This window comes from Perca flavescens, chromosome 5 (assembly GCF_004354835.1).
Source record: "Perca flavescens isolate YP-PL-M2 chromosome 5, PFLA_1.0, whole genome shotgun sequence".
NCBI lineage: Eukaryota > Metazoa > Chordata > Actinopteri > Perciformes > Percidae > Perca > Perca flavescens.
The window spans coordinates 9,183,898-9,204,253 of NC_041335.1; the positions used below are offsets into that span (position 1 = coordinate 9,183,898).

Below are 20,356 nucleotides of genomic sequence, written 5' to 3' on the forward strand. Positions count from 1 at the left end.
ACTATTATTCTTCATATCATTCTTAATTTTACAGTTAGGATATTACAAGTTAACATCTTATTACCTATAGAAGGAAACACAGGTAAGGATAATGCACAATATGTATATGTATGTACTCTGTACTGCGAACAGTGTCTGCCAGTCTAGTTCTCACTTGGTTAGGGTGACCAGAAATCCCGATTTGACCGGGACAGTCCCGATTCTGAATTGCTTGTCCCGAGTCCCGACAAAAGCCTGTCGGGACACTAAAATGTCCCGGTTTGCACCAGGAGTGGCGTGAGCTGATTTTGCCAGGGCTTCAACGCTGTTTTGAGTGTAGCCCCGAATGTAACTTTGTCCAGTTTATTTTTTCGAGGCGAATAGAACGGGCAGCTACGTGCGGGGTCCGACCATGCTGTATTTGTTTGTCTCTACGTGAGGAAAGCTGTGAAAGGTGAAGTTTTTGCCTTCAACACAAAGTTTAAGAGGGCAATACTAATGATTTAGTTGGAAGTTCCTGTGACGTGACGTTTACAGTCTACGGTTAAGACTCAACCACATGGAGCTCTAACAGACCTCTTAGTGTCCGCTCTCTCTGTAAAATGCTGGGCAGCTTCAGATTATGGATGCGCTCAGCTGCGGACATGCTGCGGTCAGATGTGTTGCATTTGTGCCCCGTGTATTTCTGCAGTAGTTTCGGGTTTCCACCTCCGATGTAGAGCAGCGTACAGCCACTTCTCTAGATAAACTATTTGTCTCATTCAGACACCCAAGCGGGGCTCAGACGGTCTGAGATCTACTGGATCAGCAGAGCAATCACGTAATGCACAGCAGACTATGGTGCAGGTAGCCTATAGATTATTTTCTGAAATATAGTGACTTTATTCTTGTAATAGCCTATTATCACTTTATTTTTCTCAAAATATCACGACTCCTCCAAATCACAGAGAACACAGATATACTGTATTTTGAATGTGGACAAAGTTTTGGACATTGCTCAAACACATCGGAAATATTACAGTCCAGGGGTTCATTAATGCATTAACCACAAAAGGCGCCAAACAGGAGGGAGGAGTAAATGATGTTAGGCTACATGTGTACACTCAGATATAATTAGAAAAGTCGATCTACAGGAGAATAAATGGTTGAAAGCAATACAGAATGCCTGAGAGCCTTACTTCAATGTATTCCTTTATGTTTTTATGTTCGGATTGTAATCTATCTTTCTCTTCACATAAAGATATTTGCAGCATACATTGATTCAGAAAAAGGTAGAAATAGGTGCATACAAAGTGTTTAATGCTCAAAATTTTCAATAAATCATTTGAATTTTTCTGGTGTTACTGGAATAAATAACACTTCAAAAAAATCTTTTTTAGAAAAATCTCAACATAAATCTCACACTGAACTGAAAAAGGCTGTTGCTGCAATTTTTGATAAAAGGCCACACCCCCAACTTTCCACCTTTCATGTGTTTTCTAAATATAGTGTACACATGATACAGGGCTATAATACATTTTGTTGTTGCACCTGTCCACAACACTGCATTGCTTAGCTTCAGTGCTGGTACTCCTTTCTACTTCTCTGAATTTTGGGTTTGTTGACCGCCCTCTACTGTAGGTAAATACACTCATATAGTCACAATTCAACAATAACTTAAAAAAAGCACTGTACAATATGAATGTTTCAATAAAGACTGAAAGAAAGGGAAGAATGAAAGCATGCAATTCATTTTTACTTACCACAAACAACAATGGTTGGTGTCAAGTGAACTTGGTTCATCTGTACTTCCCCAGCCAGGCATGTGTCCTCCACATCAGCAGAACATCACGTCTTCCTTCTCATCAAAGTAAGACAGCAGAAGCATCACCATATCTTTGACGTCTTCAGAGCAACCAATCAGCTCTCCCCTCATCACTTTAAACTTTGTTACAGCCTGTAGGAACTTTTTGTTCTTGTTCATACAAACAGTATTCATGTAGTTCAGGAGCCGTTTCCCCTTTACATCCCCATTCCGTGTGAAGGTTTCTTTAAGCTCAACTCCGATGAGTTGCTTGTGGACTGCCATGGCAAGTTCATCAAACCAAAAGGGCCGCTCTTCGAGGAGGTATTTTATTTTCTTTCCCTGGATGACTTGTTTACGCTGTGTGTAGAAGGTCAACTTCATCAGATGTTTGACCTCCTCTGGATTTGCATCGATTTGCTGAGACATCCTCTTCAGTTTTTCAGTCGTCTCCTGCTGGCTCTCGAGGGTCTCTCCACGGGGCAGAAATTTCAAATCCCACTTAATGCACCCATTGGTGTCCTGGATTGTTGCTCTTTGCTCTGGAGGGACTTCTTCGGTGTCAGACTCATAAGAGCGATGCTTTCGTTTTCTTATTTTTGGGGTTGTACATCGCTTCACATTCTCTATCCTATTTTGCAATTGCTTGACTAAAGAATGATAGCCGGGCCCGATCACATCTCCCTCTATAACATCCTGCAGAGATTGTGGATATTTTGCAACCATCTTTTTGGCAACATCAGTAGATGTAGATGATAATGCAAGAATTGTTCTGCTACATCTCACGAACCACAATCCAGACCATCTCGCTTCTCATTCATGGACTTGGTCGTTTTCCTCTCTCCAATGACTGCATCCATTCCTCTGGGAACTTCTCTCATGGGATCATAAAGGTGCCCACCCAGTCTATATCAGGGCTTTGGCAGCTGTTGGAAGAGGCTGAGATTCTAGGTGAAAGAGACTGCAAAGTTGAGAAACAGACAGATGAGCTGCTGGTTTCAGGCAGCCCAGTCTCATGGCAGTTCGTGAAATGGTCACGTTCAGGGCCTGAAGTTAACTTTTTTGGCCACCAGCCACTGTGGCAGGGTGGATTTTGAAATCCACCTGTTTTTTTACCAGCCAAAATTTTTTTGTGCCTAAAATAAAGGTAAATGACTTAGAAAGTGCATAAGAATGGCTCTTGAACTTGTACAGAGTACACATTAAAGTGCTGTTGAGTTATTAACCAACTTAACCAATCTCATTTATGACTAGACCTACATAATGACTTACAACTGTATCTGAACTGGTGTGGCAGGCATTTAGAATAGAAAATAACATAAATACAAACAGCCAATCATCTCACTGATGGTCTCATTTATTTAGTTAACACCGAACTGTAATCCATTAGTCACGGTTTCTTTGTCACTATAGTGTATCAAGGTTCAACATTTTTTTTTAAAGATGGGTGTGTTTAAATTTTAGATTAACAATAAACATTACATTTATATCAAAAGACTAATTTTAAGTTTGTACATATTATAGGTTTGTTGCTTTTCAAGACAAGAGTCTAATATTTTGACTACTTTGACTGAATAACATTTAGGTCAGGCAACGATTGAAAAACCCTTTCACAAAGCATAGACTGAGGGCTCTGAGTCCTCAAAAGAGGAGGAGGAGCAGACACTCCCCTCTGCTTCCTCCACTTCCTCCACCACTGCAGCAGCTGGGTTTTCCATGAGGTCTGGTCTCTGTGACCTCAAGCTGCTAGCATGCCACACCTTGACCGCTGGGCTTGGGTCAAAATCTTTTATTGACGGAGAGGACAGATGGACCATGAGCAGGTCAGACACTTGAGACTAGAACGCCAGTCAGTCTTCACCATTTTCATCACATTAAACCCACGCTGTCAGGGCACGATCCTCTCAGCCAGAGGCGCGGGAAGTCATTTTCAGCAGGGGGTGAGGGGTGCTGGCGGGGGGGTGCGCAGAACAACTCTACCTCTGTCTAAATCCGACCTGCGGCCCTTTGCTGCATGTCATTCCCTCTCTCTCTCCCCCTTTCCTGTCTATCCACTGTCACTATCGAATAAAAAATAATAAAAAAAAAAAAGATGAATGATTAGTCCAGCTGAGCAGGCATCAAGTATGCCTTTCCAGTTCAATAAACCAAGTACTGCCATCTGACTCACACATCACAAGACAATGTTACAATTAATTAAATCATACCAAAGCGTTGTATGGCTCAAGACTATGGCGATATAGTATTCATTAAAAATCACCCAAGCAGAAAGCACAATAGTAATTCTGAAACGTGATTGACTGAAGATACAACAATGCCATCACACAACACAGCTGAGCGCAGGTTGCAAAATAATAATAGTCACTTAGTCAGCTGCAACTTCACAAACTGCAAAAGCCAACATATAGGCTACTGCACTTGACAACTGTCTTATACAGGCCTATATAGCAGCATCACAAAATTATGATGCAATACGTCTGATATGCATGGCATTTCAATAAACTAAACAAAATATGTACATTATCTGGTCACACGGTCACAACAGATTATATTAACTTACTCAATTTACAGATAGCATAATAGCTCTTACCTTTAGAAGTTCTAATTTCTTGTCTTTTTCTTTGCAAAGTCGCAGATCAAATCCTCAAAGTCCAGCTCCCTCAGCAGCTCGCTAAACCCTACTACACATGCGCTGCTGTGTGTTGGGAGCACTTTACAGGCAACGCAATAAATGTCTCCGGTGGACAGTGAATCTAGAATCCACTCCCGTGGTACCGTTTCACCGTTGTGAAGGTGTCGGGTCAGTGCCTCGTTAGTGAGAGAGCGGGTCTTTCTGCCGCCAGCCTCGTTCTCCCTCCGAGATGCTGGACATTTAGCCGCCCGATTCTGAAAGGCTAATATCCCTCTGGGTATAACTTCCTCCCGGACAGTCTCTGTAATCGGTCCCCGTAGTGCAGGCTCTTCAGAGATGATGGTACCTGAGGGGCCATTACCTTGTTCTGTAATGCTGATGATCGGCCTCATCTCTGTCTTTTTCAACAACAACTTCGCTAAAGTTAACGTTAGCCACCGTTAGCTGTGGCTGAGTGTAGCTGGTAGAAGGCAGCGATTCTTCCAAGCTAACGTTGGCTAGCTCCTCGACATCCTCCTCTTCGTCATTCCCAGCTCTTTTTAAAAAGCTTTTTTATTCGCGGGACATTTTTTATAGCAGCCGCTTCTTTCTCTCTCTTTTCCACACTTTCACTCGCTGATACAACCCAATCTGATCGGGTATCAGTTACAAATTAATTCCACTCTTTCAATCTCAACTCGTTCTTAGAAAGCTGATCTTGGATCAGTGCGATGTAAACAACCTGCTCTATGCCCACCCACCTTTATCTTTAGCCAATCTACACAGTGCATGCGGCCTTCTCCCAATCATTACATTAAACAACTTTTATTTTATTCTGATTGGATAATTATCACCATAATGATTAATGCCCATTGGGTAATACGGGCTTGATCGCAGTTTGCCAACAAGGGGTGCTGCCGCCAACAAGGGGTGCTGCCACTAACAAGGGGTGCTGCCACCAACAGGGGGTGCTGCAGCACCCCCAGCACCCCTACTTCCCGCGCCTATGCTCTCAGCTTCCGGTTGGCTTCAGACCAGGTGAGTCTCTCCAAGGTCGTTGGCTCCTTGTAGAGATAGGACTTGACAATGGTCCACTGGTCTGGGATCAGATCAACATCAACTCCAGCAGAGATCAATACTGGCCTGAAGTGATCTATGAACTTCACCACCTCTGAATCCCCGAAGTCTGAAATTATATGAAAAGAGGAAGTTTGTACTATAAGTTTTTGTTTATGTTGCAAGACAAGAGTAATATTTTGACTATTTGACTGAAATATTTACAGTTTGATGGTTCTGATTTTATTGCAACTAATTGCAACTATTGTTCTAAAGCTCTGTGATTTTGTTGTGTATATACAGTAATACCTGTTTTTTTTTTATTAAAGATGCTTACCTGCATTATTTTCATTAGGCCATTGTTGGAAGCTCACTATCTTTGTATTGCTCAGGATTCCTGACCCAACATCACTAAACCTGTCCATGCTTTCTGACAGCTTGTCCAGAAGTTTGTCTTTGTTAGCCAACATTTGGCTGGTGTCACTATCGCTAAGCCTGACATCCTGGTAGCTGTTGGAATCCAACACCTTGCTCAGCATAGGTCCAGGTCTGTAATACAAAATAAAGTTGTAGTTTACATTTATTTTAAAAGGTTTTTTTACATCAATAATTTATAATTCTATCACAATACCATCACAGTGAAAATATTTATATGTGGTTCTGTGGATACATGCTGTGAATACGAGGTTATTGCTGTATCATTTTAATAAATCCTCCAAATACATGTGCTTCATGAGTCATGACAGCAGAGGGAGAGGAAAGGGAGGTCACATATTTGGAGGTAAACAAAAAGGACTATGTGTGCAAAGGCCTTTAATGTGGCTCTGTTCAATGGGCTTCTGTGATAGAAGGTAAACAGGCCGGTCAAGAGATCCTCAACTTTTCTACACCGATTTTCAATACATCTTTAAAAACCAATTCTAAGCGGTGTGCCATACAGTGGACTCCTAGAATGTAGGGCTTCTCCCCACAAAGCCGACTGACCACGCCTGGCTTGGATTCTGTCATTACTGCGGCTCCATCTGTTGCACAAGCAACTAGTTTTTCCTTCCGTTCACTTTCCCTTCACTGATGTAGTCAAACAATTCCACAGTGGCAAAGCCCCGGGGATTGATGAGATCCGTCCAGAAATGCTCAAGGCTCTGGGTGTGGAGGGGCTGTCCTGGTTGACACGCCTCTTCAACATTGCGTGGAAGTCTTGGACGGTGCCAAAGGAGTGGCAGACTGGGGTGGTGGTTCCCCTTTTTAAAAAGGGGGACCAGAGGGTGTGTGCCAATTACAGGGGTATCACACTTCTCAGCCTCCCTGGAAAAGTCTACTCCAAGGTGCTGGAAAGGAGGGTTTGGCCGATAGTTGAACCTCGGGTTGAGGAGGAACAATGCGGATTCCGTCCTGGTCGTGGAACAACGGACCAACTCTTCACTCTCGCAAGGATCCTGGAGGGAGCCTGGGAGTATGCCCAACCGGTCTACATGTGTTTTGTGGATTTGGAGAAGGCGTATGACCGGGTCTGTCTGACTGTGGGAGGTGCTGCGGGAGTATGGGGTGAGGGGGTCTCTACTCAGGGCCATCCAATCTCTGTACGACCAAAGTGAGAGCTGTGTCCGGGTTCTCGGCAGTAAGTCGGACTCGTTTCAGGTGAGGGTTGGCCTCCGCCAGGGCTGCGCTTTGTCACCCATCCTGTTTGTAATATTTATGGACAGGATATCGAGGCGTAGTCGGGGTGGGGAGGGGTTGCAGTTTGGTGGGCTGGGGATCTCATCGCTGCTCTTTGCAGATGATGTGGTCCTGATGGCATCATCGGCCTGTGACCTTCAGCACTCACTGGATCGGTTTGCAACTGAGTGTGAAGCGGTTGGGATGAGGATCAGCACCTCTAAATCGGAGGCCATGGTTCTCAGCAGGAAACCGATGGAATGCCTTCTCCAGGTAGGGAATGAGTCCTTACCCCAAGTGAAGGAGTTCAAGTACCTTGGGGTTTTGTTCGCGAGTGAGGGGACAATGGAGCGGGAGATTGGTCGGAGAATCGGCGCAGCGGGTGCGGTATTACATTCAATTTATCGCACCGTTGTGACGAAAAGAGAGCTGAGCCAGAAGGCAAAGCTCTCGATCTACCGGTCAGTTTTCGTTCCTACCCTCACCTATGGTCATGAAGGCTGGGTCATGACCGAAAGAACGAGATCCAGGGTACAAGCGGCCGAAATGGGTTTCCTCAGGAGGGTGGCTGGCATCTCCCTTAGAGATAGGGTGAGAAGCTCAGTCATCCGTGAGGAGCTCGGAGTAGAGCCGCTGCTCCTTTGCGTCGAAAGGAGCCAGTTGAGGTGGTTCGGGCATCTGGTAAGGATGCCCCCTGGGCGCCTCCCTAGGGAGGTGTTCCAGGCACGTCCAGCTGGGAGGAGGCCTCGGGGAAGACCCAGGACTAGGTAGAGGGATTATATCTCCAACCTGGCCTGGGAACGCCTCGGGATCCCCCAGTCGGAGCTGGTTAATGTTGCTCGGGAAAGGAAAGTTTGGGGTCCCCTGCTGGAGCTGCTCCCCCCGCGACCCGACACCGGATAAGCGGACGAAGATGGATGGATGGATGGAATTATTAGTAGAAACTTAACAAGACTGTACAAAATTAACTATGGGGCTCTAAATCAAGACATTCAAAAAGATATGGAAAGATGGTCAGCGCTAACATTGGATTTTAGCTCTAGAATAGAAATCATAAAGATGAATGTGTTACCGAGAATTTTATATCTGTTTCAATCATTACCAATGGAAATTCCCATATCACAATTCACAGAATGGAACAAAAAAATCTCACAGTTCATATGGGGGGGGGGGGGGGGGGAAAGGCCGAGGATAAAGTATGCAACTCTTCAGATCCCTAGGGACAAGGGCGGGTTAGCCTTACCAAACCTCTTAGAATACTGTATTACTATGCTGCACAGATCCGACCTTTGGTGTATTGGTGTGACCCTGAGTATACTGCAAGGTGGAAAGATATTGAGTTAAAAAGAGAGGGTTATCATATCCAAAGTATGATTGCAAACAGGGACATGTTTAAAAAGTATAAGAATATGCTTGACCCAATTACTCGATTCACTCTGGAAATCTGGTTTACAGTGATTAGGAAATACAATTTAGAAAGGGAAATCAAAATTTTGAGATGGCCGACTCGTGATTCCACATTTAAACCAGGGACAATGGATAGTATTTATGAACAATGGATAAACAAGGGAATTACAGCAATATGCACAATAATTGATCGGGGCAAAATTAAAAGCTTTCAAAAACTGAAGAGGGAATATGGTCTGGGGGATTACGACCAGTTTAGGTATTACCAAATTAGAAACAAATAAAACCAGATCTTCCTCAGGAGCTGAACAACGTAACTATAACACTATGTAAGGCATATAGAAACAACACTGGAAAGGTGGTTTCAGCACTGTACCAGGGTCTAGAGAAGAACATAGGAACTTCTACACTGTATATAAGAGACAGATGGGTAAAAGAAAGTAAAATACCATTAACTGTGGAGGACTGGTTTAACATATGTGATGTACAGCGAACCACTACCAACTCCAGGATGTGGAAAGAATTTTGCTGGAAAAATATGATCAAGTTCTTTACTACTCCCAAAACAAAGAGCATATTTTCATCTACACAACATGCTGGAGACGGTGTGGGGAGCAGAATGTAGGTCACACTCATGTTTTTTGGGAATGTACTAAAATCAGAAATTATTGGAATGGTGTGTGGGTGGAATTGAAAACAATACTGGGATATGAACTACCAAAGACATGTGAGATATTATATCTCTGTAACCTGACAGGGGAAAAAGTACAACATGAAGACAGATACCTGGTTAAAATTCTGCTGGCTGCGGCCAAGAAGGCAATCACCAGAAAATGGTGTAGAGAGGACCCTCCCACTTTGAGGAACTGGCTGGACGTAGTCGAGGAGATACTCAACATGGAAAGACTGACGTATATATTGAGACTTCAGCAAGCAAAATATGATAAGAAATGCAAAAAATGGACAGACTACCAATCACAATAGAGTCACCACCAAAAACTTCGATGTCAGAGACATTTGAGTGTTAATACTAAGAACATGTACCCCACTGACGCTGTGCTGTGTTCTTTGTTCTTTATTGTTTGTACTAAAAATCAATAAAATCTGAGTTTAAAAAAAACAAAAAACCGAAGCGAGTATTTGTCAGAATAACAGTCATCAAGTTTAAAGAAAAGCTGATAAAAGAGGATTCTCCACGTTGTCACTTGTCACGTTACACACAGCTCCTCCATGCTCCATACGCTGGCAGTTTGGGCGGTGGTGCGCTGCGCACTAAAATGAACTTTGCCAAGCTGGCTGCTACCACGATTATTACGTTATCCAATGAAAGGACAGAAACAAGCTCTGCTGCTATGTCAGTGGACAAGGCAGAGTTTGAAAACCAAACTCAGGCGTTTATTTTTGCGGGACTGTCAAATGACATTTGAATGGTAATACATTATACTTTAATGGAAAAACAGAAGCTTTTTTATTTGCATGTTTTTACATTTATATTTGGTCATTTACAATTGATTAACAATTGATACAAAATAACTCGTCAACATTTAACTGCCCATTTGGAGAACAAATATACAATTTCTTCAAACCAGTCACAATATCCTAACATTTTACATAAACTTGAAGATCTTGTTTAGCAAGGAGCATCAGTAATTCCTCTTAACTGTGATGCTTTTGTTTGTTAGTAATTTTGTACTCGCTAATTTATGTAATAGATATTTATCCTGTTCAGCACTTGGTGGCCGTAGTTGTTTTTAAATGTGCTATATAAATAAATTTGACATTGACATTGATGCAAATTTTGGCTAGCAAAAAACAGGCATAAAACAAAATACAGTATGAACAGCCAACTCCTAATAAACTTCAATGGTGCTGGTTAAATTTAGACAGTGCAATTGATACCATTCACTTCTATCATGAATTACAGGTTGAGGTCGCTATGGCAGCAAATTGTCAATCAAAAAGTAGATACCCTGCTTAAGATTTATTTATTTGATTAGGATTGGCACATTTCTGTAAATGTGCCAGTGTTAGCCAGTCAGCAAATGTTCAACTGTAGTCCTAGTTACCTAGCATGCATGTCTTTATGGTGGGAGGATACCAGAGCATCTGGAGGAAACCCACACAAACATGCAGAGAACATGCAAACTCCACACAGGAAGGCCCTTCCCGTACCGGATCGAACTCTGCCCAGACTAGTGATCGAACTCTGCATTGCCAACTTGCTGTGAGGCAGAAGTGCTAACCACTGAGCCACCGTGCTAATGGTCATGGTTATGGTCTATTTTCCTTTCACTTTTACTTCCACCCTGCTTTTCTTGCACTTTGTGAGAACGGTAGCAACTCTTTCCTTTCTTTGAATCTGAAGGTGAACCCTGATTCTGTGCATTTTTTTTACTCTAGCATTGTGCCCTATTTTTCCACAAGCATGACATTTCTCTTTTTTGTACTTACAGTCTGTTGCAACATGCTTAGTTCCTTTGCAACGGTAACACTCTCTTGTTGCTCCTCTGAATGTACCCGCGTCCTGTGGGCCTTTGTTGACATTGAAGTGCTTCGCTGTTGCAACCAAGGGGGTGAGCCAGCCTCCACAAAGCATAGCTCCTATGGAGCCATTTTGTTGCTAACAAGCCATCACCCGCCGTTACCATCCCATTGACTGCCATTCATTTTGGTGCCACTTTGACAGCGAATAACTTACACATGACAATGTATAAAAAGCTCCATTACCTTGTATCTCACGTTATGGCTCCGTAGCAGGCGTTTTTGTAAAAATAGGCCAACAATTGTGTCATAACCACGCGACTTACTGTCGCATAGTAGAGGAATTACCATACAGTACAGAAGAAGCTTGCAGGCAGATTTGACTTGCATTAGCTGTTTAAGTTTAATTACTAATGTTAACTAGCATTTTATTTAGCAATAATGATGATGAATGATTGAGATTTCTCTTGGCACAGCTACCAGAAGACTTACAACTGCCGCTCTCCATCATCACCAGGATCTGAGGAGACAGGTGGACCTTCTTGAGTCTCCTCAGAAAGAAGAGACGCTGGTGAGCCTTCTTGATCAGAGTAGAGGTGTTGAGGGTCCAAGAGAAGTCCTCAGAGATGTGAACACCCAGAAATTTGAAGCTGGTGACACGCTCCACCTCAGTCCCGTTGAAGAGGATGTGGGTGTGTGTGCCAAATTTATGTACAAAATGGTATCGTAGTCCATTAGCTGTGCCACTGTGTTTGCACACAGTTATGAGACAGTAACCTTCAAACAAGTTTTCTAACTGTCCATTAGCAAGCTTTATTTTCCCTCTTTAATAACTTTGAACAGAATTGTTTACAGTGGTGAACAATAGAAACAAGCTCCGGGAGCTATTGTGACTAACTAGTCCAAGAGTTAATAATTAGCGTACCAGCTACAGCAGTTCACCAACTATCACTGTAAGTAGTCACTATGTTACCAAGCTTTGGGACCCACATTTTGCATGTGGACAAGCGATGCAAATGTCACTTTGTGGTGTGACTGCGGCTTTAGACTTGCCTACAAACGCTAACTGACAGACCAGTTCTTGGCCCTGATCTATAGTTTCTGACTTGTCCATGACATTCCATAACTAGCTCTTCCATGACCTGATCATTTGTTACGACTGCAGTCAGAGTGAAAAATAACATTCTTCTACCATTTCTGTAAAGAATCCCACTGATATTCACTGATTTTCACCGAGAAATTAACAAGTTGCATGACGTTTCCTTTCTGTAAAACCCCACTCCCAACTCCATGACAGTAATAGGAGTTATCAAGCATTTAGGATGACTCATTTCTAAACTAATACTGCAAAACTCAGATGACACCAAGGTGCTTTCCCTCAAGAGAGAGAAAATAGAGCCTCGGATGGAATGATCTCTCCACATCATAGTGTGGGGGCTTCATAAATGTGATTATCTTGGCAGCCTGGGATACTGTGATGCTCCACAGCGGTAGGAAGTTACAGGTGTTGTCCAGCCTCACAGAGAGCTGTTACTTTCAGCATGGCCTTGACAGAGGAACAGGAAATATGTCGGAAATCAACAGGGCCTCAGAGAGTGGTGGAAGTTGGCCGGGCTGCCACATTGACCACAGCAGAGGAAAACCCCCAAACCCCGCCATGCCCTGAAAAAGGATGTGTGGAAGCGGTTCCTTTTCAACACAATGTGGGAAAATAACATGTCTCCTTATGAATTGTTATTGGCTTTTTGTGCTGAAAACGAATGTGTGGAACATGACTCATCCTTGTTTAACAGCTAACATCTTTTATGGAACTAAAGTCAACATTTCCACAAAGGATCCTGTTTAGGCTGAAGAGTCACAGTCAAGCAAACACTGTGACGTTAGTCTTGCATTGCCAGACCTATCTCCACAGCGTTGTGGAGTAAGGTCTGCCCCCGTCACACATACATCCTGGGATAGGAGAAAAAAACGCTCTGGGTTATTTGCATTTCTTTAAACCAATCACAATCGTCTTGGGCTAAGTTTTGGACACAGCAATGGTGGCTCTGCAAAAGGGTCTCTGGAAGGAACTTGTTTTGGCGTAACATTTGCACAAAAAAAAGAAAAACTTGGCATTTTCAGCATTAAGCTTGCTAGTGCGAAGTTTGATGTAGTTTCCTGAAGCAAACAGAGTTTGAGAATGGCAACACAGAGCGCGGAAGATGATGGATATCCGTGCCGCACTAGTGGACTAATGTTAACGTTACACTGACACTGAACTGACCACCAATGCAACTAACGACCAATGGCAGACAGAATTGCATAATGAAATGCAACCCAACAGCCCGTTCTATAACATAAACAAAAACATGTTAGTCGATCATGTTATGGTGTTCAGGAGTTGATGAGCAGTGTAGGACAAGAAATATCTGAAAAGCGGCAGACGGTTCCTTTTTTGTAACTCTTTGTCGCATAAAATATTATCATCACCAGAGAGATAATATAGATATATATAATATATATATATATATATATCTATATTATCTCTCTGGTGATGATAATATTTTGGCGTTTGGAATCACAGTTTATGAATTAAAGAAGGAACTTAGAGGTATAATAATCATTAAATGAACATGTTTGACCTGTCTAAGACACTGTCTCTCCCTTCTTCCTCTACTCCCTCACTGTGCAAATCACCATAGCAAGTTTTGCCACACACACACACAAACCACTATTTCTATCATGGAGCCATCTTTAATATAGGCCGTGCTATCCTCTCTTTGCAGAACATGTCAAACAGCAGATTTATGGTAGCTCAGCACAAGTTAGTAATGCTATTACATTGTAACCTGTGGTGACGATGGCCTTTACTCAACCATTGCATTTCCTCTTTCACACACTTAAGCCAGTGTTTGTGTAATTGTGATGTGCACCAAGTAGTCGGCACACTAGTTTTCATTATCATATTTCTTCTTTTATTATACTGGCACTGCTGCTCCTACAACTAACTGTCAGAACTGCAGAAACTATTTCATCATGCTGTCCATTTACGTAAATACCCCATGTGCAAAACAAGAAATGTATAGACTTTGGAGACTTAGTGGTCTCTGTGTCCCCGGGTCAAATCTGAAAGAGCTGAAATGAGTACACCAATTTTCATAGGATTGTTTTCAACAAATTACCATTTAATAAAACGTGAAAGATTCTATAATCACATTGATTGTTTTATCTTGATAGTTTTCACTGGAAATGTTGCCTTAATGCTGGTCGAGTTGATGAGTGTTTTTAGAATCATGAGTGTTCACTGCCCTCCAGTGGTCACATTGGGAAACTGCAACATTAAATTATATGTCGTGGATGCAGCATATTGTTTATATCAACTGCAGCATCAATAACAAGTAATTTTAATACTTTCGGTGTCTAACATGTTATGTCTTTTAATACAAAAGTGGTAAGTAACTGAGTGGGCAACAATAGAGTATTGCCAACATATGATGATTTATTGACAACATGTTTCCATAAAAACATTTTACACATTTTTGCAACAACAAATTTAAAAAGCTAGTTTAAAGATGAAACACAGTTGGAAAGCCTATTTTATATCAGGAAAATAAAATAAAGGGGATTGCTGATTCTTTAAGGAAACTATTCACAGTCACTCTGTGCTATTTCTTCCTGCTCTGTTTGGGTTTTCCCTCATTCCAGATATCAGGATTTACAGTACAAACCTGCCAATCTCTGCTTCTTGCAACATTATGTGATGCTGTCCTCTACTGGAACTCAACTGAAAGTACAGCAGGGTGGCAGACCTCTGCCCTGCTGTAGTGCCCTTGAGCAACAATGAATCCCTATCCTATCAACGTCAGCAGTGCTATTTGACCGTCCTGTGACGTGGAGGGGATTAAAAAATCAGATGTGCCCTCCTCATATTCCATACATTATAATTTTGTACTCTTATGCAGATATGGTTGTTGCTTTATTTGGCCATAATAGCTATACCTAAGACTTTAATGACAGTATCAAAATATTGATGAATGGAAAGATATTGACACACACCATTTCCATGAGCCCTATACGAATGTGTTGCGTGTTTGATAACCATAAAGTCTCAATTTAAATTTTTTACTGAAATTATACTTTTACTGCGTATCATTTCTTATCAAATTATTTCTTTACATGAGCAGAACCTGTGAATGAGGAAATTCCACAACTTTTTACTCTATGCTACTGAAACATGTCAATTCAGGTTTTCACTTTCTGAAATTTGTATCTAAATTGTAAACACAACTTCTTAAAACAAATAATAATTTGGAGTAAGACAAGTCAGCAAATTGTTTCATTAATTGTATTTGCAGTAAATGTCATTTCTGATTAATAAAGCAATGTTGGATAGTTTTGAAAATGTTTTTTGAAAACATTTCCTCCTCAAAGTTATTTGAAGTATCAAAAAGGAGGTATGGACTACAAGCATGTAAACTATATATGTATATTTTTTTTTAGCTTGTCAATAGCGCACACAAATAAACACACGCACGCACACACACGCACACACAAACACACACACAAACACACACACACACACACCCCTCTGGGGGAGCTTAAGAGATGTGAATGTGCATATTAATAAGCCACTATAAACTCATAAATCATTTTGACTGCGGTCACGCCCCCTGCACTCCTATTGGCTGCTGCTCCCTTCATGTCGGTTACGTCCCCTCCTGGTAATTTAAATAGCCCCTTGCGCAATTTGATGAATAGTGTCGCTGTCAAAAGCGTTAGAAACAGATGAAGGAATGTTGATAGATGGACAGCTATAACAGAAAGGACAGGAAGAGAAGCTGCGTCATGTCTCCTCACGGTTACATGCAACGTTAGTTATTAATCTTCGGAGCTTGATGTCGGTGAGAGTTTGCTCAACTATTACCGTCACCGTGCCGTCCGTCCCGGGCTTAATGTTGTGTTGCTTTGCCTTTTTTCTGGAAAGCTATGGAGACCAGAACATGTCAAGTGTAAGTGCTTCAACTGTACGCGTGTCGAGGTTCTTGTGAATATTTTTCCACCTTCTCAAACTTCAACGCAGGAGGGAAACCTTTTGCTCGGCAAGGTAACATGTCTCTTGTTTTTCCTCTTTTCCTTTTCTCTGCGCGCGCATTTACAGCTTTCCTTTAAGCTCGGTGGTTGTAAACAGCATGTCACGTAAAGCTAAAAAAAAATAATTTAGATATTATATGCTACCTTTTTATAAAGAGTTATAACTATTAAATGCAGATAAAAACACTTACGCTTATAATGCTTCTAGTAGGCTATTCACGTTACATGTATTCTCATTAATGGCACTCTTCCAAAAGTCCCATTAGGTGACTTTCCCTTTTTCCCCCTGCACATCAAAATACACCGTTGACGTAATGGTAATGCCTGTAAATCCTGTTCCCTCGGCCTACAATTAAAAATAAGTAATAATTACTCTTGATATATTGAAATTATAATGATATAGTGAACACAATTGTAATATATTTTACATTTGATGTGCTGCTTACAGTGTGCAGAGAAGTATCCTTGAAATTATCAGTTATTCTTTCTTGTGTTGATCAGTATGTTAGTGAGGTCAACCTGTTACAGCTCTTAAAGTGACCATGTTAACAGTCAGTTGCAGTCATGCAGAAGTCCTGTGGAAATGGCTCGTGTGTGTGTGTGTGTGTGTGTGTGTGTGTGTGTGTGTGTGTGTGTGTGTGTGTGTGTGTGTGTGTGTGTGTGTGTGTGTGTGTGTGTGTGTGTGTGTGTGTGTGTGTGTGTGTGTGTGTGTGTGCGCGGTCGTTAATACAAAAGGTTTACTACAAGCTTCTGCTTGTAATTATTGCAAAGTAAATATCAACTAATAGAAACAGAAATATGTACAGTTTACACACAGTTTTACAGTAGAGTAGTAGTAGAGTATTTGTCATCTTTAAATGGTGAAAAGGCGATCATTAGCTGGGTCTGGGCGTTCTACCTGTCTCAGTTCTCAAACCTCTATTCTGTGTGTCTAGGAGCCTTTGAGGGCCCACATCAGCATGGTGAACAGCCAAGCGTCGGGTGTACCGCCGGCCCCCAGGTCGTGTGCAGGATGCGGGGGGAAGATCGCCGATCGCTTCCTGCTCTTCTCCATGGAGCGCTACTGGCACACTCGTTGCCTCAAGTGCTCTTGCTGCCAAGCCCAGCTGGGGGACATTGGCACCACCTGCTACAGCAAAGGGGGCATGATTCTGTGTCGGAGCGACTACATCAGGTGAGAGGAAGGAGGAGGTGGCAGAGGAGGAGGAGGAGGAGGAGGAGGAGGAAGCTACTGGTTTTAGATTTTGGAGGTTGCACAGACTGAGCAATCTGTGATTTTTGTGTTTGCAGACTGTTCGGGCACAGCGGGGCGTGTAGCGCCTGCGGCCAGTCGATCCCAGCCAACGAAATGGTGATGAGGGCGCAGGGAAATGTTTACCACCTCAAGGTAAATCCCCAGCTCTCACATCACTGCGCTTTGTCTCCCGCTGCTTGTTTGACAGAAACATCTGGGATTTGGTGCTGAGAGACAGTGAGATGTGTCCCATCAGTATAAGGAGAGAAATTAGTTGTGCCCTCCATCTTTTTTTACCCCATGCACTCAGTTTAAAACTTTGATTGATGCATAATTTAAAATTTTTAAAGCTTTTAATTTTTAATTTTTTTTTTTTACAAGAGATTAGACTACAATGTTTCATATTTTAATTCATATTTATATTTCAGTTTCTCACACAATTTTATTTCAACTCTTGATATTATGCTCATTATATAGTAATGTGCTAAAGTGGCCTGAACTGGATCTATTTCCATGTCTGACCCTTTGTCTTCTCCACCCCCCCCCCCCCCCCCGGCCTCTCCTCTGTGTTTTCAGCTGTGCCACCTGTAGAAACAGACTGGTGCCTGGCGATCGCTTCCATTACATCAACGGTACAATCTTCTGTGAGCACGACAGACCCGGCGCTGTCTTGCTCAACAGCCACCTGCCTCCACTTCAGAGCAACACTGTGCTGACAGACCAGAAGGTGAATAAAGGGGTTGTTGACATGACTCTACAGAACCATCTGTATTTACCGCAGAGTATACCTTTCTCCTTACATAAAAATCACTGTGCTGTAATGTGAATAATTGAATATGTATTCCCAAGAGAGGGAATCAACATATGGGAAAATGGCTGCCACAGCAGACCACGTTGTTAATATAAAGAAAACGATGCAGCAAAGTGGGTAAAAAAAATATCAGAGGTGCATAGTGCAATCAACAGCGTTTTGTAACTGCTATTGTAAGAGTCTGGAAAAATAACAATAGAAAGAATAGGTGAAAAACACTCGACAGAAAAGATAATGTACATGCAAATAGCAGTGGTGGAATGTACATTACTGTACTGTAAATGCATTTTTGAGGTTCTTTTACTCTACTGGAGTACCGTGTTATGCTTACTTTATACTTCTACTCCTACAAATTTAATATTTTACACAAACACCATATCATCATCTTATAAAATACAATCTGCCCTTTATGTTTAAAGCTTAAAACTAGCTCCATCATGACCAGCTACACCACTAAGACGTTACTTATATAAATACTTATGGAAATATAGTCCAATATTATAACATATATTATAACATAACAGTGATAGGCACTATTCTGCTGCATAATGAGCACTTTCACTTTTGATACTTTGAGTTCTTTTTGCTGTAAATACTTGTTTACTTAGCTTGTAATGGCACTTTTTCCATATAGTTTGGTATTACTGCATTTAAATCTGAAAACTTCTTCCACCACTGAAAAATGAAATATGATAGACGAGCTGAAAAGAAAATCTGATTTTACAATGCTCTTTACAACTTTTGCATAATTATAATCTAACAAATGCTTATTATATGTCATATTGTATTTTGTATTTTGTTTTAAGATTAATGAAGCCTGAAATAGGTGTTCTATTATAGATTTGATTGCATGTGTTAATGTGGGTGGTCTATAAAGCTAACAGAAACACGAAAAACAAACCAAAAAAACTGCTGTGGGGCTTTGTAGTCCCCCAACCAGAAGGCCATGAAGATGAACCTAAAGTGTCTGTTGTGGCGGTGACACTGATCCCTTTTACCTCTCTCTCGTCTTGTCTGCAGGTATGCTGAGTGGCAGAAGTGCTGTGTGTTGCCCTCGCCTCCCCACCCCGAGCTTCACTTCTCTTCGGTGCACTATTCTCCTCCTGCTACTGTCGTTATTGTTGTGGAGTCTCGTCACTGCCCCGCTTCTTTTCCCCGGGGGAGGACGCAATTTCTCACCAGGATCCCCGTTTGTCACCATATCAGAGACTCTCTATTCCGCATACAAAGTCACATTTATGTTGTGTTCAATGTCAGAGTGGTCTGTGCATCATCAACAACTTACATTATGTGTGGACTGCACTAGCAAAAGGCTTCTCCGGGATTTAGAGAAAGCTGTGGAGGAAAACAATGAGGATGAAAGCCTGCGCCAATTGGAAGAGGAAATAAAAGATGCTTGAATGAACACTTGATGGACTGCTGTAAAATGACTGTCAAAGGCTTTGCTTTGTGCCATGTGGCATTATTTCCCCTGAGCGTCAGTGTTTTTAATGAACTCTTGATCTCGCTCTTGTGTATGTAAATCTGAGATCGTACACACTGAGGATTCAATACAAAATTGATGGGAGTCAGGCAAAAATCTGAGTATCTGAAAATGTTCAGTCATAGGAAACCTTGAAACTAGTTTAAAAAAAAAAAACCTACACCAGAAACTTTTAAAACTCAGAAATCTAATGTTACTGTATGATTACAATTACTATACTTACTACTATTTTTTTTTTTTTTCCAGATACCCTTCACAAAGAACTGAAATGATCCAGTGAAGGTTTTGTTTCATTTCTTCTGTAGAGTTTTATTTCTTTATCAGATGCCGGTTCAATGTGTGAAAAACAAATTGTGGAGTTAAAAACAAAAATCCTATTAAAATGATTTTTCTGTAACATGTCACGGAGTGAGCTGAGGTCATTTTGAAGCCCCTTAGCGGAATAAGAGTGGCATTGTATTGCATGGTACCTAGCATGGTGGATGTGACTGTTCTCTCTCGCTCTCTTTAGCCCTGTATGGTGAAAACATGCCTGATTACCCCGAGGAATGGAATTAGGGGGCTTGAGCTCTGACCATTTACAGAAGCAATTAAACATGAGCCCTGTATCTGTGCTGCTGGAGCTCTTGGGAGGCTGAACTTGGAGCATATCCCGTGGCTGACTGGCTCGGTGGCTGTCTGCCTCTAATAAAGCCTAATCTTAAAGCAGGCTAATTAAAGGGGAGTGGCCCCCTCTACATCCAGGGCATTTGAAACAATCTGATGTATTTACTGTTTACCATGTT

At 41.8% G+C, this 20,356-nt stretch overlaps 1 protein-coding gene across 1 annotated transcript; it reads left to right on the plus strand.

Moving 5' to 3' along the window:
- The first annotated feature begins 15,678 nt into the window (after window positions 1–15,678).
- si:dkey-90l8.3 (LIM domain transcription factor LMO4) lies at window positions 15,679–19,968 on the plus strand. The gene is made up of 6 exons (XM_028578502.1): window positions 15,679–15,853; window positions 15,937–16,056; window positions 16,979–17,217; window positions 17,334–17,430; window positions 17,846–18,004; window positions 19,109–19,968. Exons 1-6 carry the CDS (start codon window positions 15,848–15,850, stop codon window positions 19,115–19,117), a joined length of 630 nt encoding a protein of 209 aa, XP_028434303.1. The 5' UTR covers window positions 15,679–15,847; the 3' UTR covers window positions 19,118–19,968.
- Window positions 19,969–20,356: the final 388 nt, after the last annotated feature.